General features: G+C 40.0%; 1 protein-coding gene across 8 annotated transcripts in view; it reads left to right on the top strand.

The window, feature by feature from the left end:
* Positions 1-23,111, top strand: part of otofa (otoferlin a) — a 373,830-nt gene that overhangs the window by 339,410 nt on the left and 11,309 nt on the right. For 7 of the 8 annotated variants that reach the window (XM_043676366.1, XM_043676329.1, XM_043676363.1 and 4 more), the window contains 4 exons: positions 178-276; positions 14,473-14,714; positions 19,559-19,737; positions 21,389-21,489. In XM_043676366.1, coding sequence (XP_043532301.1) covers positions 178-276; positions 14,473-14,714; positions 19,559-19,737; positions 21,389-21,489 — 621 coding nt within the window. Of the gene's footprint in view, positions 1-177; positions 277-363; positions 463-14,472; positions 14,715-19,558; positions 19,738-21,388; positions 21,490-23,111 lie in introns of all 8 variants that reach the window. The other variant, XM_043676340.1, reaches the window with a different exon arrangement.

Raw genomic sequence — 23,111 nt, 5'->3', positions numbered from 1 at the left:
CGTTGTTTATTACTTTACAAGTAATCCATCAGTATGTCTCTGATTGGTCTTGATTGGAATCTCTCCTGTGTGTGGAAAGTTAACACTGATCAGAAGGAATGCAACAGGTAGGTGTGTTGTGCATTTAACATACTTTCTTCCTCAGCATCTCACCCTATCTTCCTTCCTTCCTGCCAGATATGAGCTTAGAGTGATAGTTTGGAATACTGATGAGGTTATCTTGGAAGACGATGATTACTTCACTGGAGAGAAATCTAGTGACATTTTTGTCAGGGGGTATGTACAACTGTGTGACCTGTGTTGGGATTGTGAAGTGCTTTTTTTTCTAATTCCTCTTTGTTTGTTGCTTTTGTTGTTAACCAGTTATGAACTGCGTGTTATTATTTGGAACACTGATGACGTTGTTCTTGAAGATGATGCTTTCATGACAGGAGAGAAGATGTCAGACATCTATGTGAGGGGGTAATGATACCATTGCACGGCTCATCCCCCTCTATGCTGAGCAATCATTCATATCTCACCATATATTTCGATAACATAGCTATTAGCAACTACATTTAACTGCATTTCAACCCTGTACCAAACGTATTTCTGGTTCCTTTCACAATTTCCTTGTAGTACAATCCAATATCTACATGAAAAACACTATTGTAACTTGCAACTTCAAAATGAAAATTCTAGTTTTTGGAATAAGTAATTGGTTTAGAAATGGAATTCAAATTTGCTGCAAAACCAACCCACCATAACCTCAAACCCTTGGAGATAAAGATGCAACAGATGTTAAGTATAAAACCATTATTTGGCTCATTTAGCCTGCAGATAACGATTGTCATCTGTCGCCTATTCATTTTAGACTTCTGGGGGTGCCATGGGGGAAATGGTTTCTCTGAACTTCCTTAGAATCATAGAGATTTGCAGTTTAGAAGGTAGCCATTGAGTTCATTATCTTTGTGTCAATCATTTGTTAGAATAGTCTAAAAAATGTCACTGACCATTTTCCCACAGCTCTGTATTGTCCAATGTTCCAAATTTTCATCTAAAAGAGAAAGAAATCCCTGCCCCATGACTTCCTGTAAGAAATTCTTCAAAAGGATTATTTCTGACACACCAATCATAAGGAACAGGAGTAGGCCATTCAGCCCCTCTAGCCTGTCCCACCATTCAATGAGGTCATGAATGATCTGTGGCCTCACTCTAACTACCTACCATATTTAATGATAAAATATGCACATTAAATGTAAACTTACGAACTGCTTTCTGATTAAAATATAAAATGAAATGGTTTTTATTGTGTTGTCTTGCCTTCATACTCTAACAATCCTCGAAATTAGGATTTTTTTCTCCCTGTATTATCTCTCCCTGTATTATCTATTGACAATTTTGAATTGATGACCCTTTGTCATTGACTCCCAAAGTAAAGGAAATCTCCGCCAAAACTAATTATAAGTTAAAAGAACATCCTCTCTCATGAAATTTTCTGTAATTCTTCCTTGTTTTCATGTGGTTCTCTCCTCATAACCACACCTGCACATTTCTGGTATCATTTGGGTGTTGTATAATTTTCAATCACAATGAACTCTAAACTGCATGCAGTGCTCCAACTTTGGTCTGATTTCTTTAGTTATTTAATTTTGAAAGCTCTCAGTTTCCCATTTATGAAGCTTAAAATATCATTTAATTCATCAAACTGCGTGCACACATTTAGGAAATTATGTATTTTCATTCAAAAACTGTTCCTCTATATGCTGTAAGGTCATTCCTCTGAGTTCACATTTCTCCTCTTTGTTTATCTTGGATGAAATGCATCACAGCACACTTTGATTTAAACTTCATTGGCTATCTGCCTATTCCACTAACTCTCATGAAATGTTTTACAGTCCTGTCCATTATTTGTGAAACTTTACAATTTTATGTCATCAGTAAATGTTCTCATTATGCCAAATCATCTACATATAACAAAAACAAAGGCAGATCTAACACCAATTCCTGCAGCATATTATTTACAACCAGTTCTTTGTTTTCTGTCTATCAACATTTTATTCATGTTCCTACATGCATCTGTATTCAATGCCTGTGTGTGTACCTAAGTTATAATTGAAGGAGAATCTTTAATTTCTCAACAGACATCAAGTGAGATTGAAGATGCCAATGAATCTGAGTATAAATTATTTTGGACTAGTACTTCAATAGCCTGCTTTGTGTCTCATTCTGTGGAACTGTAAATTATACAACCCAATAAAAGATTGACCTTCTGGCTGAGACCCTGCCCTCAAAACAAAACAATGCAATCATCGACCAGGGACTAACACCTCTTAAATGCGTAATGAATGCCAACTGGTGGAGATAAGTAGAAAGACTAATTTCACAAAATTTGAAGACCTAGAGAAAAATAATTAGTACATTTCAAGATCAATAATTCAAAAGAAATGCTAGCATTTATAATTTGACATGAACATTAATTCATCAATCTAGTTCATTTATATTAGTCACAGAGTCATAGAGATGTACAGCATGGAAACAAACCCTTCGGTCCAACTCATCCAGGCTGACCAGATATCCCAACCTAATCCAGCACCCAGCCCATGTCCCTCCAAACCCTTCCTATTCATATACCCATCCAGATGCCTTTTAAATGTTGCAATTGTACCAGCCTCCACCACTTTTATAAAGCTCTATAAGGTCACCCCTCAGCCTTCAACACTCCAGGGAAAACAGCCCCAGCCTATTCAAATAGCTCAAATCCTCCAACCCTGGCAACATCCTTGTAAATCTATTCTAAACCCTTTCAAGTTTTACAACATCCTTCTGATTGGAAGGAGACCAAAATTGCACACAATATTCCAAAAGTGGCCTAACCAACATCATGTACAGGTGCAATATGACCTCCCAACTCTTATACTCAATGCTCTGACCAATAAAGAAAAGCATACCAAATGCCTTCTTCACTATCTATCTACCTACTTTCAAGGAGCTATCAACGTGCACTCCAAGGTCTCTTTGTTCAGCAACACTCCCTAGGACCTTACCATTAAATATGTAAGTCCTGCTAAGATTTGCTTTCCCAAAATGCAAATCTGAGGTAACCTTTTTCGCCATCCACTACACCACCAATTTTGGTGTCATCTGCAAACTTTCTAACTATACCACCTATATTCACATCCAAATCATTTATATAAATGATGAAAAGTAGTGGACCCAGCACCAATCCTTGTGGCACTCCACTGGTCACATGCCTCCAGTCTGAAAAACAACCCTCCACCACCACTCTCTGTCTTCAAGCCAGCTCTGTATCCAAATGGCAAGTTCTCCCTGTATTCCTAACTAGTGTCCCATGGGGAACCTTATCGAATACCTTACTGAAGTCCATACAGATCATGTCCATTGCACCTCATCAATCTTCTTTGTTACTTCTTCAAACAAACTCAATCAAGTTTGTGAGACATGATTTCCCACGCACAAAGCCATGTTGACTATCCATAATCAGTCCTTGCCTTTCCAAATACATGTACATCCTGTCCCTCAGGATTCGCTCCAACAACTTGTCCACCACCAAGGTCAGGCTCACCGGTCTATAGTTCCCTGGCTTGTCCTTACCACCCTTCTTAAACAGTGACACCACGTTAGCCAACCTCCAGTCTTTCGGCACTTCACCTGTGACTATCGATGATACAAATATCTCAGCAAGGGGCCAGCAATCACTTCTCTAGCTTCCCACAGAGTTCTATGGTACACCTGATCAGGTCCTGGGGATTTATCCACCTTTATGCATTTCAGGACATCCAGCACTTCCTCTCTGTAATCTGGACATTTTTCAAGATGTCACCATCTAATTCCCTACAGTCTATATCTTCCGTGTCCTTTTCCACAGTAAATACTGATGCAAAGTACTCGTTTAGTATCTCCCCCATCTCCTGCGGTTCCACACAAAGGTCACCTTGCTGATCTTTGAGGGGCCCTATTCTCTCCCTAGTTACCCTTTTGTTTTTAATGTATTTGTAAAAACCCTTTGGATTCTCATTAACCCTATTGCCAAAGTTATCTCATGTCCCCGTTTTGCCCTCCTGATTTCCCCCTTAAGTATACTCATCCTGCCTTTATACTCTTCTGAGGATTCACTCGATCTATCCTGTCTATACCTGACATACATAGGAGCAGTCAATTTGTGAGCCCACTGAAGTTTTATACTAAGATTTTTTTCTTCAGGAACTTCAACTGAAATAAAGCATAGAAGCTACAGTGCATGATTTTAGCTTGTGTAACATAACATTGTCCACTATTTTGATAGTGGCATTAAAACTTTATAATATCTTACAAATATAAAGTCATGGAAATGATGAGCACAGAAACAGCCACTTTGGTCCAACTCATCCGTGCCAACCAGATATCCTAAATAAATCTAGTCCCATTTGCCAGCACTTGGCCCATATCCCTCTAAACCCTTCCTATCCACATACCCATCCAAATGCCTTTTAAATGTTGCAATTGTACCAGCCTCCACTACTTCCTCTGGCAGCTCATCCCATACATGCACCCCATTCTGCATGAAAAAGTTGCCCCTTAGGTCCCTTTTATCTTTCCCCTCTCATCCTGAACATATGCCCTCTCGTTCTGGACTCCCCCACCTCAGGGAAAGACCTTGTCTATTTATCCTATCCATGCCTCTCATGATTTTATAAACCTCTATAACTCCTAGCCTCTGACACTCCATGGAAAATAGCTCCAGCCTATTCAGCCTCTCCCTAATGAACAAAACCTCCTGGCAACATCCTTAGAAAACTTTTCTGAGCCTTTAAGTTTTGCAACGTCCTTCCTAAAGCAGGGAGATCAGAATTGAATGCTGTGTTCCAATAGTGGCTGAACCAATGATCTGTACAGCTGCAACACGACATCCCAACCCCTATACTCAATGCACTGACCAATTAAGATAAATATAAACTCTGGATTTTAGTATACAAAACCAATAATCCTTAATGAGTTCATATCCTTAATCAGAACTTGTTACAATTTAAAAATCTGTTATTAATTCAATAATACAATGAAGTAATAAAAATTAAGCACGTCACACGTGCCAAGGCATAATCTGAAAGGAACAACAAATATGACTGGTATGGGGTCCGTGGTAATAATTTTAATATGCATTACTATTTAATGTTTATTTCTCCAGAGAGAGTGGAATTAGATTCTTAATTTTTCATCATGGCTGCATATATTCCCATGCATGACTGGTGCTTAAGTTAACTCTGGGTGAAATGTACAGGAAATCTACTTTTCTCAAAAAGCATGCAACAAAATAACTAAAACTTTTGCCTGTGGGTGCATGAGGTCTGTAAATCTTTAGGTTTGAATCATTAGATTGGAATCTCCATGAATGAAATAAGATTTGATTCCGTAACCATTCCGATCAGTGCTCCCTGATGCAACACTGCATCCAATGTAAATGTAATATTCATAATGGCTTAAAAAAAAGACAAAATCATACAGCTCTCAAAGATAGATTCTAAAAATAAGTCATCTATTTTAATTCTTTTGGATGTCGCATATTGTCCTCATCATAACAATGTGTATTTTATAATTCATAAATATTGACAATAGCATACATGAAAACAGAATTATTTTAAATAAAGCTTTAAATGATAGTTACAAGATGATCAACTGACGACTAAAGAAGAAAATGAGCATCAAATAACCAGTTAATTTTTTCCCTTTCTTGACAATTCAACTACCTATTGCCCCCCTCCCACCGCAAACCCCACACCATTCTCCTCACTTAAGAGTGGATGGTGAACAATCTTCAGGTATCTCCTGCCTCTGTAACACTCTGTATCTCCACATGCTACACCCTGTAACCTTCTCTTCCTCCTCACACAGGCTTGCAGTTACTTTCTAGTTGGTAGCTCAGATAAGGTCAGGAGCCAAGTATTGACTATCAGGTATAAACCTGCATGCTACTCTCTTGTGGCATATCACTTTATTGAAGGGCAATCTCACCACCATAATAATTAATGCATTTACATTGTTTCCTGCTTTAGTTCCTCTTTAGATCGTTCCCTAAACCAACTGAAAGATGTTTTGGTTTTTGCCTGAATGTTGCATTAAATAATAAAATGTTTTCGAAAGACAAGATGCAGAAAACTTCCATTCAGTTGATTATCATGGCTTATTGGGGAAAGTGAGGACTGCAGATGCTGGAGATCAGTGCTGAAAATGTGTTGCTGGAAAAGCGCAGCAGGTCAGGCAGCATCCAAGGAGCAGGAGAATCGACGTTTCAGGCATGAGCCCTTCTTCAGGAAGGCTTATCATGGCTTATTGTTTAGGTTGGGTTGATTATATCAAGAGAACTATAATTCTCAAACATCTTGTTTGAAGGGCCCTTTTTCAAATTGAATCATTATCATGCAACCCCCATTCAAATTATAATGCTCACTAATACTCTCAGTATGAAAGTGTTGCATAGAAATGTCTTTTATTAATACTTCTGAAAAAGCAGGTGTCTGTCTATTCTTGGCAAGAACAGAGAAAGAGAGAGAGAGAGAGAAAGAAAGTAGGAGCCCGGGCAGAACAAAACATAAAAATCAGAATGGGTGGCAGAAATTACAGAAAGGAAAGGGAGAGGTGTGCCAGAGTGATCACAGGGGCCCATTCAGAGCAGAGCACAGGATAACAGGAAGAGGGAAATGGAAAGCAAACCATACTGAGTGCAGAGTCACAAAAGCAGGAATTTGGGGGAAGTAGAAGCACAAAGAGAGAGCAGGCTGGAGAGGAGAGGAACCCATAGACGGCAGGAGCTAGGAAGAGAGAGGGAAAGAGCCCAAAGAAAAGTAGCATGCAGGTTTATGAGCACAAGGAGTGCACGAGAGGAGCAAGAAAAAAACACAGACTCTGAACTATAGGGGAATGCACGGTACAGCGTGCCTCTGACCAAGGCTCACTCATTTAAGACAAACAGCACCCAAGGCAGTGTCTATCTTCAAAGCTGTGGACATTGGTTTTTGAACTTCTGTATTAGAGCAAAAACAGTAATATTATCCATTTTGTCTATATGGACGATATCAGCTCTCAGCTAGGTATAAGATATTCTCCACATCGTGACCACGGGCACATTTAAAAACTACCTGGCTGCTGTCCTGACTCTAGGGGATTGCAGAAAGTTGCAATTCCATGGGAGGAATAAAGAAACGTCGAAGCAAAGGGAATTTAGTTTCACAAATTGTAGACTATTGCTTCACGTTAACTTGTGAGATGACACGAGAACGAGCAAAATGAGAGAAATTATAACTTTGCATTGCTGTTGTGTTTGTTTCAGCTGTTGCTGTCATACAAACATATCTAATGCCTGATTGAACAATCCATTCCCGCAGTGAAAGTGACCATGTTGCTTGCAGCTAGTTCTTGTCATGCATGACTATGTGCAATACATTATCCAGCCGTATCATTTGCACAGAGGGGAGATGAAATTAGTTAATCAGTTCAAAAGACAAAATTCCATGCTTCTTTATTTTTATAGCCATATTTTTAGCAACCATTTACAGAGGTTCCAACCGTTGATAACGTTTTGTACATTCACCAATATGTTAATAACTGCTAGGAATTCAGTAGTTCAAATGCAGCAGTCTGATTGTAGCAGTGTCCTGGTGTGAAGCTTTGATACAAACAGTCCCATGGAGACAAACCATGAAAGCACCACAAGTATTGTTTGATGTGGAACCTTGATATTGTTTGAAATGGTTCAGTTCAGTTAATTATTAACTTTAAATTGTATAAAAGCATTTAACCCTTTTGAGAAATGCTTGATATGTTGGATCGAATGGATTGAAAACTTCACTAATTTACTTAATAAATATTCCAGAAGAGGAAGGGCCTGTCATTCACTTACAACAGCAAGCTCATGGCTTTGGCAATTACTGAAACTGTTGAGAATGTTATCGGCTCCTCACACAAACAAAGAGTGAAATTAAAAAGATGATTTTATTGGAAACAATCTAGCCATTTGTCTGTTCCAACAGCAGCATAAAGGCATCAAGCAGACAATATGACAATAAATTGAGATCAATACTCAAAGGGTTAAATGAAATGATGTCCATAGGCTATTTACTTTTTAATGCTATTTTCTTTTTCTATAAAAAGTGATGAGTTTTAATATTTGTAGATCAATACTTTGTTTCTCAGAATTTCCAGAATCTTATCTTTTAGCATAGGCCAAGTGGACAATGATTAATGTTAGTTTATGTATTGTTACTCTAACAGCAGCTTTACTGTGCTAAGAGGTATGTTTCTAAACACATGAAAGACACTAATTGACTGACAAATGCATTAAAATCCATAATGTGTAGTTCAACACAACTGCATTGAAACACTACTGGTTTCAAATGAGAAGAAATCTTCAAATCCACATGAAACGTATCAGCAAATTCATAGTTCTGACTGCACACAGCATCAGTCAGATGGTATCACCTTAACGGATGTTGGTAGCAAATTGGAAAAACAGCAAGTATTAATCTGCCTGGTTTGCAGCTTATTTTAAAATAATTACATCTTATTTCACATAAAATGAAGTTTCGTGGTATTTCACAGAAACCATACCCTGTTTGCAGGGAGTTGCTGTTTTGCTGGTGTTAGATGTTGCAGTGTAGTTAAGTTCTGTGTGGACTTTGCTTGCAGTTGAAACGCTTGCAGCATGTTTTTTGGAGTTTGCATGATTCAGCAGAAGTGTACATTCTAAACATTCTTGGTGTTATATCAAAACACAACTTTGATAATAACTGTTTTAAAGTCACATCATCCTCTCCAAACACTCAGTGATACAACATAAAGTTCTCTATCAAATTCTTTCTCCTCAGTCGTAATTCTATTTTTGAATTGTCAATATGTCACACTCCTTTCAACAACAGAAGTAGAAGTGGAGAACAGTCTCTATGTGGAATAACTACTGGGTTCATGATGAATAGGCCTGAAGTAAAGACTGGTTTGTAGTTGAGCTGACTGCAGTGAAATCTTTATTTCAGGTCACAAATTTGAACACTTGATAAAAGCCTTAATAACAAGGATGGGGGGATTCAACTTTTCAAATAGTGAATTGTGATCAAAAACAAATTAGATTTTGGAATTCCTAAACAAAATACTCAATGTAAGTATTACTATAAGTAGGTGATGCTGTCGCACCTCTTGAGCCTACTCTACAAGAGATGGACAAGAGCAACAGGTCTAAGGGAACACCATCACTCCCACCTTTCATTGCAAGGCACAAACCTTTCTTAAAGATATATATCACTGTCTCTTCACTGTTTCTGAGTCCAAATCCTGAAGCTTACTCCCTACTGACAATCAGAGATTATTTACACCACCACAACAGTTCAAAATATAACTCACCATCAGCACCTTAATTCAAACTAGAGATGAGCAATAAATGCTGGGCTTGGCAGTGATGTCTATCTCTCCAGAACAATTAAAAAATCAACTTAGAATTTTCAGTTTATATGCATTAAAATAAATTACAATTGAGGGTTTGAAGCCATGACTAGTAAGGTGGATGGTTAGAAGTATTGGTTTATATATCCCACTGAAGTTGATGAATATAATACAGATCTATTCTTGTACAAAGTTTGTCAGTCTTCTAAGAAGCAGCTTAATGATACAATGGTCATCCTGGAAACTAGGATCAAATGGGCTGAAATAAGTTGGTTATCAATAGCCTGTTGTATGAGCAGCAGAACTAACCACTACCAGTTCATGTTGGGGTCATGTGCTATCACCAGTCTTCCTATGTTGAGAAGAAAGTGAGGTCTGCAGATGCTGGAGATCAGAGATGGAAATGTGTTGCTGGAAAAGCGCAGCAGGTCAGGCAGCATCTAGGGAACAGGCGAATCGACGTTTCAGGCATTAGCCCTTCTTCAGGAATGAGGAAAGTTGGTCCAGCAGGCTAAGATAAAAGATAGGGAGGAGGGACTTGGGGGAGGGGCGTCAGAAATGTGATAGGTGGAAAGAGGTCAAGGTGAGGGTGATAGGTCAGACCCTCACCTTGACCTCTTTCCACCTAACACATTTCCGACGCCCCTCCCCCAAGTCCCTCCTCCCTATCTTTTATCTTAGCCTGCTGGACCAACTCTCCCCATTCCTGAAGAAGGGCTAATGCCCGAAACGTCGATTCTCCTGTTGGCCATATCGGGTGCAGAGGATGCAATAGATGATGTTTGTGGAGGTGCAGGTGAATCTGTGGCGGGTATGGGAGTTTCCTTTGGGGCCTTGGAGGGAGGTGAGGGGGGAGGTGTGGGCGCAAGTCTTGCACCTCCTGCGGTTGCAGGGGAAGGTGCCGGGAGTGGAGGTTGGGTTGGTGGGGGGTGTGGATCTGACGAGGGAGTCACGGAGGGAGTGGTCTTTACGGAATGCCCGAAACGTCGATTCGCCTGTTCCCTAGATGCTGCCTGACCTGCTGCGCTTTTCCAGCAACACATTTCCATTCCTATGTTGACAGCCTATTTAATTAATAGTGATAGAGGATGAACCAAAAGTGAGTCTTAGTTAGAAGAGACACATCTTAATAATTTATAGTTTTATTGCATAACGTCAATAGATTCCAGTTACATTGGCACGTTAGACATCATGACTAAGACTAGCAGGAAACACACTGATGATACATCTGTCTCCATGCGGATCTTGAGCTAGCCTCCTCTTTTCCTTACCCACAGTTGTATGACATCATCAATTGAATGGAACTGAATGTAGTCTCTAACATTTAATCTAGAAACAATTCTTTACACAACATCTCCCTCCAAGCTTCTCTCCCCATAGGTAACATTTGTACATTTGGGTATGCAATTACATTTACTTTCAGCACTACCCCATCAACCCACAAGTTTCTAATTTCCCAAATTCAGCCAGAGGTTCACAATTCTTCCACAACATGGAAGCTGGTAGGTCTTTGGCTTGACTATTGTCAGTCTTGATTCTGATCTTGACCTTGATTGGTCTGTAAATAATTTCCATCATAAAATTCCTCACTGGGTTTGTTCCAAGCAAGCAGAACAATTATTCTGCAATGAGAAAAGGTTCCTGTGGATCCTGCATCTAACATCCCAAACTGTAGAGACTTGCTTGTCTGCTGATTGTTGAACAACCAAACCCTTCCTCAAGGTCCTTATCTGTGCCCATTCTCCAGCACTATCAATGAACAGAGACTCAGAGTTAACATTTGGAGACCAATATGACTTCTTCATAATTGCTACTATGGTGTTGGTCCATCAGGAGAACATGGATGTAGGCTTGCTTGCTGAGCTGGAAGGTTCTTTTTCAGATGTTTCATCACCATACTAGGTAACATTATTAGTGAGCCTCCGGATGAAGCACTGGTGGCATGGCCACTTTCTATTTATGTGTTTAGGTCTCCTTAGGTTGGTGACATCATTTCCTGTAGTGACATTATTTCCTGTGGTAACGTCATTTCCTGTTCTTTTTCTCAGGGGGTGGTGAACGGTGTTTGTTGATGGCGTTCCGGTTGGAATGCTATACTTCCAGGAATTCTTGTGCGTCTCTCTGATTGGCTTGTCCTGGGATGGCTGTGTTGTCCCAGTCGAAGTGGTGTCCTTCCTCATCTGTATGTAGGATACTAGTGATAATGGGTCATGACTTTTTGTGGCTAGTTGATGTACATGCATTCTGGTGGCTAGTTTTCTGCCTGTTTGTCCAATGTAGTGTTTGTTACAGTTCTTGCAATGTATTTTGTAAATGAACTAGACCTGCAGGAAAAAAACTAGTCAAACTTACACAAAATAACAACATTGACAACACAGAAGCACAGATAAACATTGAGAAAGGTGCCTTAGTAAGAGGATTAAATTACAACTTCCAGGATGCGGACAAGAAAGATTTCTTAGCAATATTAGAAACAACACTAAAAGACAACCAACTCACAGAAGAAACCCAGCAAACCATCAGACAGGTAGTCGCACCAACATTAATCAGGAAAAAGGAAGGAAACACACTCAATACACAAGAAAGGAAAGCATGAGAAAGACAAAAGAAAGATAAAAACATTGTTATCCTACCTGCAGACAAAGGACACTAGATAGAGACTAGATTGAGAAAGCAAACGCACTACTTGTAGATACCAACAAGTGACGATAGACCCGACCCCACAACTAGAGAACTGAATCACAGCCCTACTCAAAAACTTCAGAAATCTGGAGAAATAAATGAAACCAGCTTCCAAAAAATGAAACCAGATGGATCCAACACACCATACACCTATGGATTTCCCAAAATTCATAAACCAGGAGCCCCCCTCAGACCCATAGTCTCGCTACCTGGAACATCAACTTACAGGCTGGCCAAGGAGCTACACCAAAGACTAAAACACTTAGTAGAAGCCTCACGCCACCCCATCCACTCCACCCAAGTATTCCTGAAGACCATCAAAGACTTTAAGATAGAATGAAATAGGATGAAATAATTGTCTCCTTTGATGTAACAGCCCTGTTTACATTAATAACATTAACCTGGCCAAGGTAACACTGACTACACTATTAGAAGACCCAAAGACACATACACCAAATACCACTAACATCAGCAAGAACAGTATCATCAAGCTAGTGGACCTATGCCTTATCAGCCACTTCACCTTCAACAACAAAACCTACAAACCAATGGAACACCCATGGGATCTCCAATATCAGGATTCTTAGCAGAATCAGTAATGCAGAGACTCGCACAAACAGCTCTGCCAACCATCCAACCCAAACTTTGGGTCCACTACGTAGAGGACACCTTTGTAATCACTAAACAAAACAAATTAGAGGAAACCTTCAAGACCATCGATAATACCCTTACTGGCATAAAGTTCACTAAAGAGGAGGAAAACAACAACAAACTGCCATTCCTAGATGTCACAGTAGAGCAAACAGCCAATGGGGAACTTCAAACCAGCGTATACAGGAAAACAACACACATGGACCAAATACTGAACTACAGAAGCAATCATCCCAACACCCACAAATGGAGCTGCATCAGAACATTATTTCAATGAGCCACCACACACTGCAGCACAGAGGAACTACGCAGTGCAGAGGAAAATCACCTATACCATGTATTCAAAAAGAATGGGTACCCAATGACACAGTCCACTGATTTCTCAGTCACAAACCCTAACAAGCAGACAAAACACGTCCAGAAACCCTAGCCACTCTCCCCTGCATCAAAGACATCTCTGAAATGACTGCCGGACTACTCAGACTCTTGGTATCATGGTAGCCCACAAACCCACCAACATACTAAAACAGCAGCTAACGAACTTGAAAGACCCTATACAGGCAACAAGCAAAACTAATGTCATTCACAAAATACCGTACAAGGACTGCAACAAATGCTACATTGGACAAACAGGCAGAAAACTAGCCACTAGAATAAATGAATGTCAACTAGCCACAAAAAGACATGACCCTCTCTCACTAGTATCCTTACTAGCCACTTCAACTAGGACAATACATCCATCCTAGGACAAGCCAAACAGAGACAGGCCCGAGAATTCCTAGAAGCATGGCATTCCAACCGGAACACTATCACCAAACACATAGACTTAGATCCCATTTACCACCCCCTGAGAAAAAGAACAGGAAATGATGTCACCACAAGAAATTACATCACCAACCCAAGGAACCCTTAACACATAAATAGAAAGTGGGCCATGCTACCAGTGCTTCATCCAGAGGCTCACTGATGATGTTACCTAGTAGGGCGATGAAATGTTTAAAAATGAACCTGCCACCGCAGCGAGCAAACCTACATCCAGAACCTCAACCTTAGCTACAAATCTTCTCAAAACTCACTATCATAAGAACATCTTTGTACGAAAAAGCATTTAGATTTTTGTTGACTGAATTGTGTCCTAATTCTGCATGTGTTATGGGACTGACCAATAGTTTGGCAATGCTTGTGCCTGAGAGTCTTTTTTGTTCTTCTACTTTTTTCAGAAATAGAATCTATCTGGGCCTCAAAAACATTCAACAGTGTAGCCTCAACCACTTCACTGGGCAGGGAATTCCACAGATTTACAAACCCTTTGGGTGAAGAAGTTCCTTCTCAACTCAGTCCTAAATCTGCTCCCTGTATTTTGAGGGTATGTCCTCTAGTTCTAGTACACTATCAAGTCCATTTCCCCTCCAATTCAAATGCTTTCATCAAAACTGAACTTGTAATGATCACAGTGAATATTAAAAAATCTCATTATCCAGTGGTCAGGGCAAGGAAATGTTGCACCCATATTCTTGTACAAAATCAAAGTGAAGTGAACTCCGATTAGAACCCAGGCTTAATTTGGACGTTTTTTTCCCAGAAATTGTGACAATGCACAGATTTCCAAAAGGTTAAATGCAAATAACCATTTTTTGGTTTGTACCAAAGAACAATGAATTAAATAATTTCCCTGCTGTCCTGTAGTTGTGAAGAGTTACTGTTGCATTATGATTATTTGGGTGTATTCTGTAGCTGGCTGAAAGGACAACAAGAGGATAAGCAAGACACTGACGTACACTATCACTCACTGACTGGCGAAGGCAATTTCAACTGGAGATTTATCTTCCCCTTTGATTATTTGATGGCTGAAGAGAAGATTGTCATCTCCAAGAAGGAATCCATGTTTTCCTGGGATGAGACAGAGTACAAGATTCCAGCTCGCCTGACTCTGCAAGTGTGGGACGCTGACCATTTCTCAGCAGACGACTTCCTGGGTATGTTTTTATCCAGTTTCTCTGTATGATGCATTTCCAGAATTTTTAAATCTAGGTTTTCTTTAGATGGAATGTATCTTTACCAAAAAGAGCATTTTTCAATTGTGAAATAATTTATATTCGCAGATGAGGGAAACAAATCAATTAACCTCCTCTATCTGGGATATTTTAGGATCTGCAATGGACATTAAAGCTACCTGCCTAGAATAAAATAGAATATGCTAAAAGATTCAAATTGGCTCTCTATCCCCATACTCTATAACTTTAGCTCATGCAATACATTACAACCTGTTTTCTAACCCAAATCCTGATCACCATATCACTCCTGTCCTAACTAATCTGCACTAACACCCAATCTTCCAATGTCTCCAAATTAAAATTCTCACACCTACATTTAAAATGCTTCATCACCTTGCCTCTCCCTATCTCAGTAAATTCCAGATCTGCAAATCCCCCTGAATTATCCGTTCTCCCGTGGCTTTTGATTTTTGATGGGGTAAATCAATGAAACCACGTTATAGTCCAATGAGTTTATTTGAAATTGCAAGCTTTCAGAGCTCAGCTCCTTCCTCAGGTGTGGTACAATAGAGAGGAATAAGACACAGTATTTATAAGTAAAAAGTTAACAACTTTAAAACTAACTACCCTTGTTGAATCCTTTAATCAGTTAGAAGATTGATTAAAGTGCAAATTCCAGATTCCTTTCAAGACTTTGTCCCTAAATAATTAAAGGCTTTATCAATGTATAAGAGGTAACATCTCAGGTTAGACTTCAGGTGTAATTTCCCTGTGACAGCTTGTCATCAGCCAGTTGGGTCCCACTCTGTCTAAACGCTTTTCCTTTTCATCAGTCATTTTCTCTAAAAGGCCCTTCATAAAATAGCTTCTGTACACCCTTTCAAGCATCTCCTTTGCTTCAGCACATTTTTACCCCCTGCTATCCTGAAATTAGTTTGGGACAATTTTTACATGTAATACATAATAATTAATGTGAGCGATGTTAAATCAGCATTGTTTTTAGATTCTCTATACATTGAGTTTGATTTGCTTCAAAAACTTTTAAAGTTAGATTGGACTGAAACTTAAAAGCAATAATGCAACTTGAATTTAAAGATTACTGTCCATTTTGTTCAGCCCACTTGTATGAAAAGCACAGCAGGTCAGGCAGCATCCGAGGAGCAGGAATGTGGACATTTCAGGCATCAGCCCTTCTGAGCTGTACTGACACCAACTTTTATAATGGTGAAGATCAGAAGGATTCCACCTGTTTGTCATACTCAGGAATATGGGATTTTGATCATATGTTGCTTTTCAAAGGCCTCTAAACTTTTTTTTTGTTAGAGATCATAAATAAAATGTAATAGAATTTCACACCCAGAAATGCGGTAAGCTGAATGAAAATTAGAGAGTGAAAATGAGACAATATTGAACAAAAAAGAAACAAACCTGGGGCCATTAAGTTGATAATATGAGCTTTTCTTTTGCTGTAGGTACACTTGTAAGGATAAACAAGTTTTTTATTCTCTTTCAACTGATTAAGATGTGCAGTGACATCATAAGACTTCCTCTATCTGAAATTTCTAAATGTACTCATTCAAAACCAGGGCTTATGAATTCACAAGGAGTACTAAACACAGGAAACCATCACAAACACAGTTACAGACCTGAAGAGTTCTAGACGGTGCATGGATTATATAGGAAAATAGGGAGCATGGATACATGAGCAATATTCTGACTTTGAGGTGCTCTTTAAAGCAATTTACCTCCTTATAAAGCAAAACTAATGGATGCTGGAGTCCATAAGCAAGGCAAAATGTACAGCCTAGGGTAAACAACCAATAGGACCATTGTAAGTACACAATGACACCTTACTGATACATCAAATTGCCAAATCTCATTTTATTTAGAATATGTCTTGTAAATGTGTGTGGAAAGAATAGGCTGCCGAACATGTATCAATGACAAGAACAAAGTGCTGGAGGAACTCAGCAGGTCTGGCAGCATCTGTGTAGACAAAGCATAATTAATGTTTCAAGTCCAGTGGCTCTTCTTCAGAACTGTTAGCAGCTAGGAAAAGATGGTATTTATGCTGATGACGAAGTTGGGGATGAAGAGGGAGAAGGGGAATGGAGCTCAGAGAGAGATATATGAAAGAGGTAGGTAAATGAGGGGATTATGGCTGGCCGGTCAGGGCAGAAGGAAAGCAGAACAAGTAGGAGCTAAGAGAAAGTGAAGACTGCAGATGCTGGAGAATCAGAGTCGAAAAGTGTGACACTGGAAAAGCACAGCAGGTCAGGCAGCATCCGAGGAGCAGGAATGTGGACATTTCAGGCATCAGCCCTTCTGAGCTGTACTGACACCAACTTTTATAATGTGATACTAGGCCTAGGAGGAAGGTGATAATGGGTGACTGTGCTAAAAGCAGCTCTTGTTAAAACGGGACTGGGTGTGGCATGTGTAAAGAACAAACAGAAGGATGGAATCAGGCTTTTAAGTTACTGAATTTGATGTTTAGCCCTAGAGGTTGCAGGGTCCCTAAGCAGAAAATGCAATGCTGTTCTTCTAGCTTGTGCTGATCGTTGCTGGAACACTGCAGCAAACCTGCAATAGAGATGTTGGCCAGGAAACAGGGTGTTAAAGTGGCAGACAACTGGAAGCTTAGGGACAGAACATAAGTGTCCCGCATCGCAATTATGCAGTCTGCTTTTCATCTCACCAGTGCAGAGGAGACTACATTGTGAGCAGCAGATACAGTCAACTAGATTGAGTGCTGCTTCATCTGGAAGATATGTCTGGGCCCTTGGATACTAAGATGGGAGGAGGTAAATGGACAGGTGTTACACCTTGTGTGGTTGCAAGGTAAGGTGCTATGGAAGAGTGTTGGGAATGAAGGAAGAGTGGACCAGGGTATCCAAGAGGGAACAGTCCCTGAGGAAGGCTGACAAGGGAGAAGAGGGATGCCATCTCACAGGAGATGGTGCAAATGGTGACTAATGATCTTCTGGATGTAGATGCTGGTAGGATTGTAGGTGAGGACAAATGGGACCATATCGCTATTGTGGGAGGGAAGAGAGGGGAGGGCTGAAGTGGGGAAGGTGGGTTGGACCTGGTTGAGGGCCTGTCAACAGCGATGCTGGGGAGTCCTCATTTGCAGAAGAAAGTGGACATTTTGGAGGCTCCCTTGTTGAAGTTGGCACCATCGGAACAGATGCAATGGAGTTGGAGAAACTGGAAGAATGGAATAGAGTCTTTACAGTATAGTCCAGGTAACTGTGGGAGTCAGAGTTTGTAATGAATAGTGGTAATCAACCTATCCCCAGAAATTGAAACAGAGGAGTCAAGGAAGAGAAGGGAGGAGTCAGAGGTGGAACAGGTGAAGGTGAGACCAGGGTAGAAAATGGAAGCAAAATTGATTTATTTTTGCAAATTCCAGATAAGGGAGGGAAGCAGCACTGATGATGTCATTGATATACCAGAGAAAGAGTTGTGGGTGGGGCCGGAGTAGGACTGGAACAAGGAATGTTCCATGTAACCCACAAAGACAGGCGAACCTGGGGTCTTTGCAGCTACCCATGGCCACACCTTTGACCTGAAGGAAGTGAGAGAAGTTAAAGGAGAAGTCGTTCAAAGTGAGGATGTGTTGGTCAGGCAGGGGAGGCTGGTGTGGTCAGGAAGAAGTGGAGAGCCCTGAGTCTATCCTGATGGGTGGTGGTGATGATGGTGATGGGGGAGGTTTTGACATGTAAGGACATTGCACATCCATGGTGAAGAGGAGGATTCACTGATCAGGCCATCATTTGTTGCCAATCCTAATTGACCTGAAGTGAGTGGTTTGTTCTGTCGCTTCAGGAGGCAGTTAAGAGTCAACCACATTGTAATGTATTTTGTGAATGTTGCAGTGTTAATTTAAAAAGTCAAAACAGTGTCCAACATGATTCTGTGATAGTTATTTAGCAAATGTGAACAATTACATTGATAACCAATTTCAGATTGTCAGTCAGACTCCCAGTGTGGTATGCAAGAATGAGTTGGTTGGCTGTGTATATGCTGAAGTACATGCATGTCATTGAAGTCGCATCTATTGATACACAGGAGCCTTTCCATATGCACAGCAAAACCTGTGGTTTCCCCTCTCGTTGGTATTCTTATAAATTGTCTTGATGAATGCAGGACAAAAACTTCAAATAAAACACAGCTTTTTTCCAGCAAAGTTAAAAATCACACAACACCAGGTTATGGTCCAACAGGTTTAATTGGAAGAACTAGCTTTCGGAGCACTGCTCCTTCATCAGGTGGTTGTGCTGGACACAATTGTAAGACAGAATTTATAGCAAAAGTTTACAGTGCGATGTAACTGAAAAATACCTTGATTGTTTGTTGAGTCTTTCATCTGTTCGAATACCATGATAGTTTCACTTCTTTCATGTGTAAATCATAAAACTTTGTTTAAAGTTACATTCTCAGGTTAACTGTAACAATTGGTGTTAGCCAGACAATATGTTGAAGGTGTTATCCCCCTGTGTTCTCTGTCTATACCGTGATGTTTAGATTAATTCTAATCTAAAAAGTGAGATAACAGAGTTTTACATGAATTCATGCAGTTTTTGAGCAAAGTACAATGTAACGCCGCAAGTACAAATTCACCCCACAAATGTATATGTATGTGTGCATGTGGGACTTTGTGTATCTGTCTGTCTGGGGTGGGGGGTTGTGAGTGTGAGAGAGAACTCATTCAACAATATGAGTTATGCCATTTAAAGAGATATTTCATGAGAAAAAGAAACAATGTCCTGAGGCAGTTTTCTTGAACTTGACTCTTTTCTCATTGCTGTTTTTCCTGGCAGGTGCGATTGAACTGGATCTGAACCGATTTACACGGGGAGCAAAAACAGCCAAGCTCTGCACCATTGAAATGGCTACAGATGAATCTGCTTTCCCCACTGTTTCCATTTTTAAACAAAAGAGGGTGAAGGGCTGGTGGCCGTTTGTGGCCAGAAATGAAAATGATGAAATGGAGCTTACGGTAAAAAGTTTTAAATAGATTTTAAATTGATAAACAGCTGACAGTTTCACCATCAATATTACCCTAAAATCCAGGCCAAGAATTTTCATTTAGTCCCAAATGCATTCAGTCTATACAAGAACCTATATTAATCACACTGTTAGGATTTGACACAAGATATTCAAGTTTCTTTTCCTTATTAATTTATAAAGTCTCAATTCAATTGTATTTCCTTGACATCTTTGACAAGAAGAAGAATTGTTCTTAGACAATCAGATATGAGTGAATACAATTCAGGTAACAAGAGCATTTTTCTATTATTTTTCACAGGTTCTGTTGGTAACTCTTTCATTCACAGGAGGTTGTGGGGCGGGGGTATTGGTTAGCTCAGTTGGCTGGTTTGTGATGCAGACTGACACCAATAGCATGAGTTAAATTCCTGCACCAGCTGAGATTACTATGAAAGACTCTCCTTCTCAACCTCAGCTGTGACCCTCAGGTTAAACCCACAACCAGTCATCTCTTTCTCTAATGACCTTTACTTTATTTCATCTTTATTTTAGTGATAATTTGTATGTGGCAGAGACTGCACTTTGAGCACATTTTCTACAGTATTTTACTTGGGGTGCATCAATACTTACAATCACTTAAAAGTTGCAATACCGTGAAATGCAAAGACCACTTTTTATATTAATTGTACACAATCTTGTACTTTCCAAGTTTAGTTTCATATATAACATTTAAGTCTGGTGGGTCGTTATACTTGAGACCATTTCTGAGATTCATTCATTTTTCATTGAATAAATGCAATGCTTGGTTGTTCATATTTTAGTGTAAATATACTGATGGTTCCTGAAAACTACAGTAGATAAATACATTGATCAATATGGGAATGAGACATATTCAAAGGTTTCAAGGTTCAATTTGTATACTTTCAATACAAACACAGCAACTGGATTTAGTTACTTTGTGTGAGGAAATGAAAGGACAAATCAAACAAAGGGATTCTTTCCCTAAGAATATGCCAGTGGTAGATTCTTAATGTGTGCCTTGTCTGGTAGGAGAGCAGGAGTTTAGTCTTGAATCCAGCTCCCCTGGATTTACCTACACTAATACTTTCACGTTGTTATTTACTAACTCTAGCTAGATCTATGGCAAGTGGGGTAGTAAAGTTTACATATAGCTCTAGTGCTGTCTGCCCCAGTAACTCACTTATGCTGTCTAGTCTCATGAGCTGAATATCTTCACAAAAGAAAAAGAGAAATTGAGATAACACTGGGTGAGTTATGGGTGGGGCACTGGATGGTAAGTGTAACATGGTCTCCACAATCATAACCTGCTGTATCACTCGTTCGTTTCACTGAACACAGTGCAACCAAAAAACAATGATAAACAAACTATCATAATTTCAGAAGATATGAATGCCACCTCATAAACACTGGAAAATGAGGGCAGTATCTTTCTTCACTCTAAACAGGCACCTTCATACAGGAAAGAAGGCCCCTATTTGGTAGTTAGATATTAACTTTTCACTGTGAACTAAGCCTCAGTCTCTCAGGTCAAATGCAAACCTGCAAACTTGGTCCTGTTAGCACTCCAAAAGAAGCTAAATGGAGTGACCATCACTTTGAATTTGTGAAAGAACCATTCATTATGTCTGTTCTGTTTCCAGGGTAAAGTGGAGGCTGAGTTACACTTACTGACAGCAGAGGAAGCTGAGAAGAGCCCTGCAGGACTTGCTCGGAATGAGCCAGAGCCACTGGAGAAGCCAAAGTAAGTGTACCTTCTTCCTTTATATTCCAGTTCATGTCTCAGTGTCTCAGTAATGTCACAATGCAGTTACTCAGCCCTTTGAAGAATATGCCAAAATACAAATATTTTTCTCATAATATAAGGACAGTGTCAGGTTATAATCTTTGGAAGAAACAAGCTCTCCCCTACTATTGTCTGCTTTGTATTTTATTTGTAAATAGTAAAAAAAAAGACATTGGTGGAGCAAGATAACAGCATCTTAAAAAAAGTCACTTTTTGAGAAGAGTTTTCACAGAAATACATCTCGAATGTTTCATTACAATATTGCTGTTCACATTAGCGACTGACTTGTTCATTTACAGAAGTGAAGGAGCAGTCTTTTCCATAAGGCTGATATGGTTGATATTGCTGGGACATATGGTTAGAAGGCACTTGTAAAATGTTTGTAAATGAGGAGCAGTTGGAAAGGAATAACTTGACTCAGTGAGGCCTGTTGGTCATTCCCTCTGGACGAAGTACACCTCTGAATAAGCCTCTGAGTATTCTAATTCTGTCAATATCCAATCAATTCATAAGTCTTTATGTTCATCTAAGTATTAAGTAATAAGCATTTGAAATGCAACATTTGGAGAGCTTGAATTTTTTTGTTGTTGTTTCTAGAGTGCATATCAGTAGCATCTACCCGGAAGTTTTATTCTCTGGGTTTGTACTGATGGGAAACACAATCTAAACGATAGAGCTTTTTAGATTATTTGTCAAGATCACATGCTTGCTGCAGAGAGCACGAGTGACCTCTGCACAGGTCAGCCAAACTAGTACCTGTACCTGCAATGATCAAAAGCAATGATCTGTTATGACACAATTAGCATCATATACCCTGTGACTGCTGTCTTCTTACTCACCTGGAAGGATTTTTCATTATTAACTGTGTTTTCTAGCCCTCTTTCCATTGAGAAAGGGACATGTGAGGAAGCTTAAATCCTTTAATGACTTACTCACCCATCCTTCACTGAGCTCAAAGTAATTTCTCAGGTTATATTCTGTTGAGAACCCATACACTTAGACCAGGCTGCCAAAGACTACTGTGACACTTCAACATTAGGTCCTGAAAATGTCAGTCAGACCCTGACCATATTTTCATGCTGACCAATTGTACGTAGAGACTGGTGTTGGTATCACCAGAAGCACCACACAAAGAGGTAACAATGACAACATTTAAAAGACATTTTGACCGTACATGAACAGGAAAGGTTTAGAGGGATATGGGCCAAACGCAGGGAAATGGGACCAGTTCAGTTTGGGACATTCTGGTCAGCGTGGAAGAATTGGACCAAAGGGTCTGTTTCCATTCAGTATGACTTCTGCCCCTCACATCATCGCTGATGTCACACGCTCAGTGAATTCCGCCACCTCTACTGCCGTGTCTGCCACCACTTCCACCCCCACCAACGCCACTCACCTGCATTCTGCTGACACGCTCTCCACAGATCCCACTGTCACCATTCCTGCCCCCAGGACCCTGAGGGGAACACTACCCCTGCTCATGACTCCACCCCCATTCCCCCCACCATCACACCCACTCCAGTTACTGGCTCCACCTCCACTCCCAGCTTCACACCCACACCAGATCCCAGCTCCCAGCC

The sequence above is a fragment of the Chiloscyllium plagiosum genome, chromosome 3 (assembly GCF_004010195.1).
Source record: "Chiloscyllium plagiosum isolate BGI_BamShark_2017 chromosome 3, ASM401019v2, whole genome shotgun sequence".
In the NCBI taxonomy this organism is placed as follows: Eukaryota; Metazoa; Chordata; class Chondrichthyes; order Orectolobiformes; family Hemiscylliidae; genus Chiloscyllium; species Chiloscyllium plagiosum.
Note: the sequence above shows the minus strand (reverse complement) of the source record. Positions and strands in the feature narration are given on the sequence as shown.